The following is a 1092-nucleotide window of genomic DNA, read 5'->3' on the forward strand; positions in this document are numbered from 1 at the left end:
TCTGCTGCAGTTTTTGAATCTGCGGGACCCGGAGGAGCCAAGACCAGATGTGGAGGAGGTGGCGTGGAAGGACATGAAACCCAAGGTAAAATTTTCTTCTGTTGCTGCAGCTTCTGCGGGTGCTGGTGCTACTGTTGCTGGTACCTGAGTTGTTGCTCCTATGCATTGCTTTCTTCTTACGATTGTGCCTGTGGGTCTTTAGTGAACCGCGCTTGTGAAGGCTTGCTTAGGGTTGGGCTTTTCGGGTGTAGCTGCAGCCTGTGTTGTTGGGGTGTCCTTACAGGTGGAGGTGTTGGCGCTGAAAGTGGGTATGACTTCTCTCTTCGCCTCTGACGGCACTACTGAGGCCGCCACTTTGCTGCAGGTCATCCCGGCCACTATCGTGCAGTTCCTAGAATACGGAAAAGCCCTCGTCGCATTTGGTGAGGCAGGCGGTTTGGGACATAGGGTGTAGGCTTTAGGGCCTGGGGTTTAGGGTCTAGAGCCCGGCAAGCTGCCTGCGGGGGCGCAGAGTGCTGCAGCATGCTGCATGCTGCAGCAGCTGCAGCGGGTGCAGGGTTTCTCAAGCTGAATTTGGGTGTCTCTAAACTGTATCTGGGCTTCTGTCGTCGAGGCCTTTGATGGCGCGCGAAGCTCCACAGGCGCTGATGCTTCATTCAGACACCTGTACTTATGTGCTTCTGCTGTTGCTGTGCTGCTGCTGCTGCTCAGAGGACCCCCTACACAACCACCGTTTTCTGCGGCGGTCTGTTCTGGGGGTACTGCAGCGTGTCGGGAGCAGCGGGAGCGCCACGAGCACGGCAGGGGCGCGCAGCAGTGGCAGCTGCGGCAGCAGCACAATGGCTGCAGTGTACGCACAGCCTGCAGCAGACTACGTCCTGGGGCAGATTATTGATGCCTCCGCTCTGGTGGGTGCGGCCCGCGTCACCATCAAAGGCCGCCCCAAGAAGAAGGGATTCGAAGGCGTCATGCAGAGGCACGGATTCAAGGGGTAAGCAACAAGAGGACAAACTCCTTTAAGGTAGTGCTCGCTGACAGACGTACATGTTCTATATATATATATATATATATATATATATATATATATGTATA

General features: G+C 55.2%; 1 protein-coding gene across 1 annotated transcript in view; it reads left to right on the top strand.

Moving 5' to 3' along the window:
- EMH_0067850 (50S ribosomal protein L3, putative) overlaps positions 1–1092 on the top strand; it is a gene marked incomplete at both ends in the record, with an annotated part of 2861 nt that overhangs the window by 1076 nt on the left and 693 nt on the right. The window contains 3 exons of the mRNA XM_013498671.1: positions 11–85; positions 284–422; positions 712–991. Of these exons, the coding sequence (XP_013354125.1) occupies positions 11–85; positions 284–422; positions 712–991 (494 nt within the window). The remainder of the gene's footprint in view (positions 1–10; positions 86–283; positions 423–711; positions 992–1092) is intronic.

The sequence above is a fragment of the Eimeria mitis genome, genomic scaffold, assembly GCF_000499745.2.
Source record: "Eimeria mitis Houghton genomic scaffold, Emh_scaff3615, whole genome shotgun sequence".
Taxonomy (NCBI): domain Eukaryota; phylum Apicomplexa; class Conoidasida; order Eucoccidiorida; family Eimeriidae; genus Eimeria; species Eimeria mitis.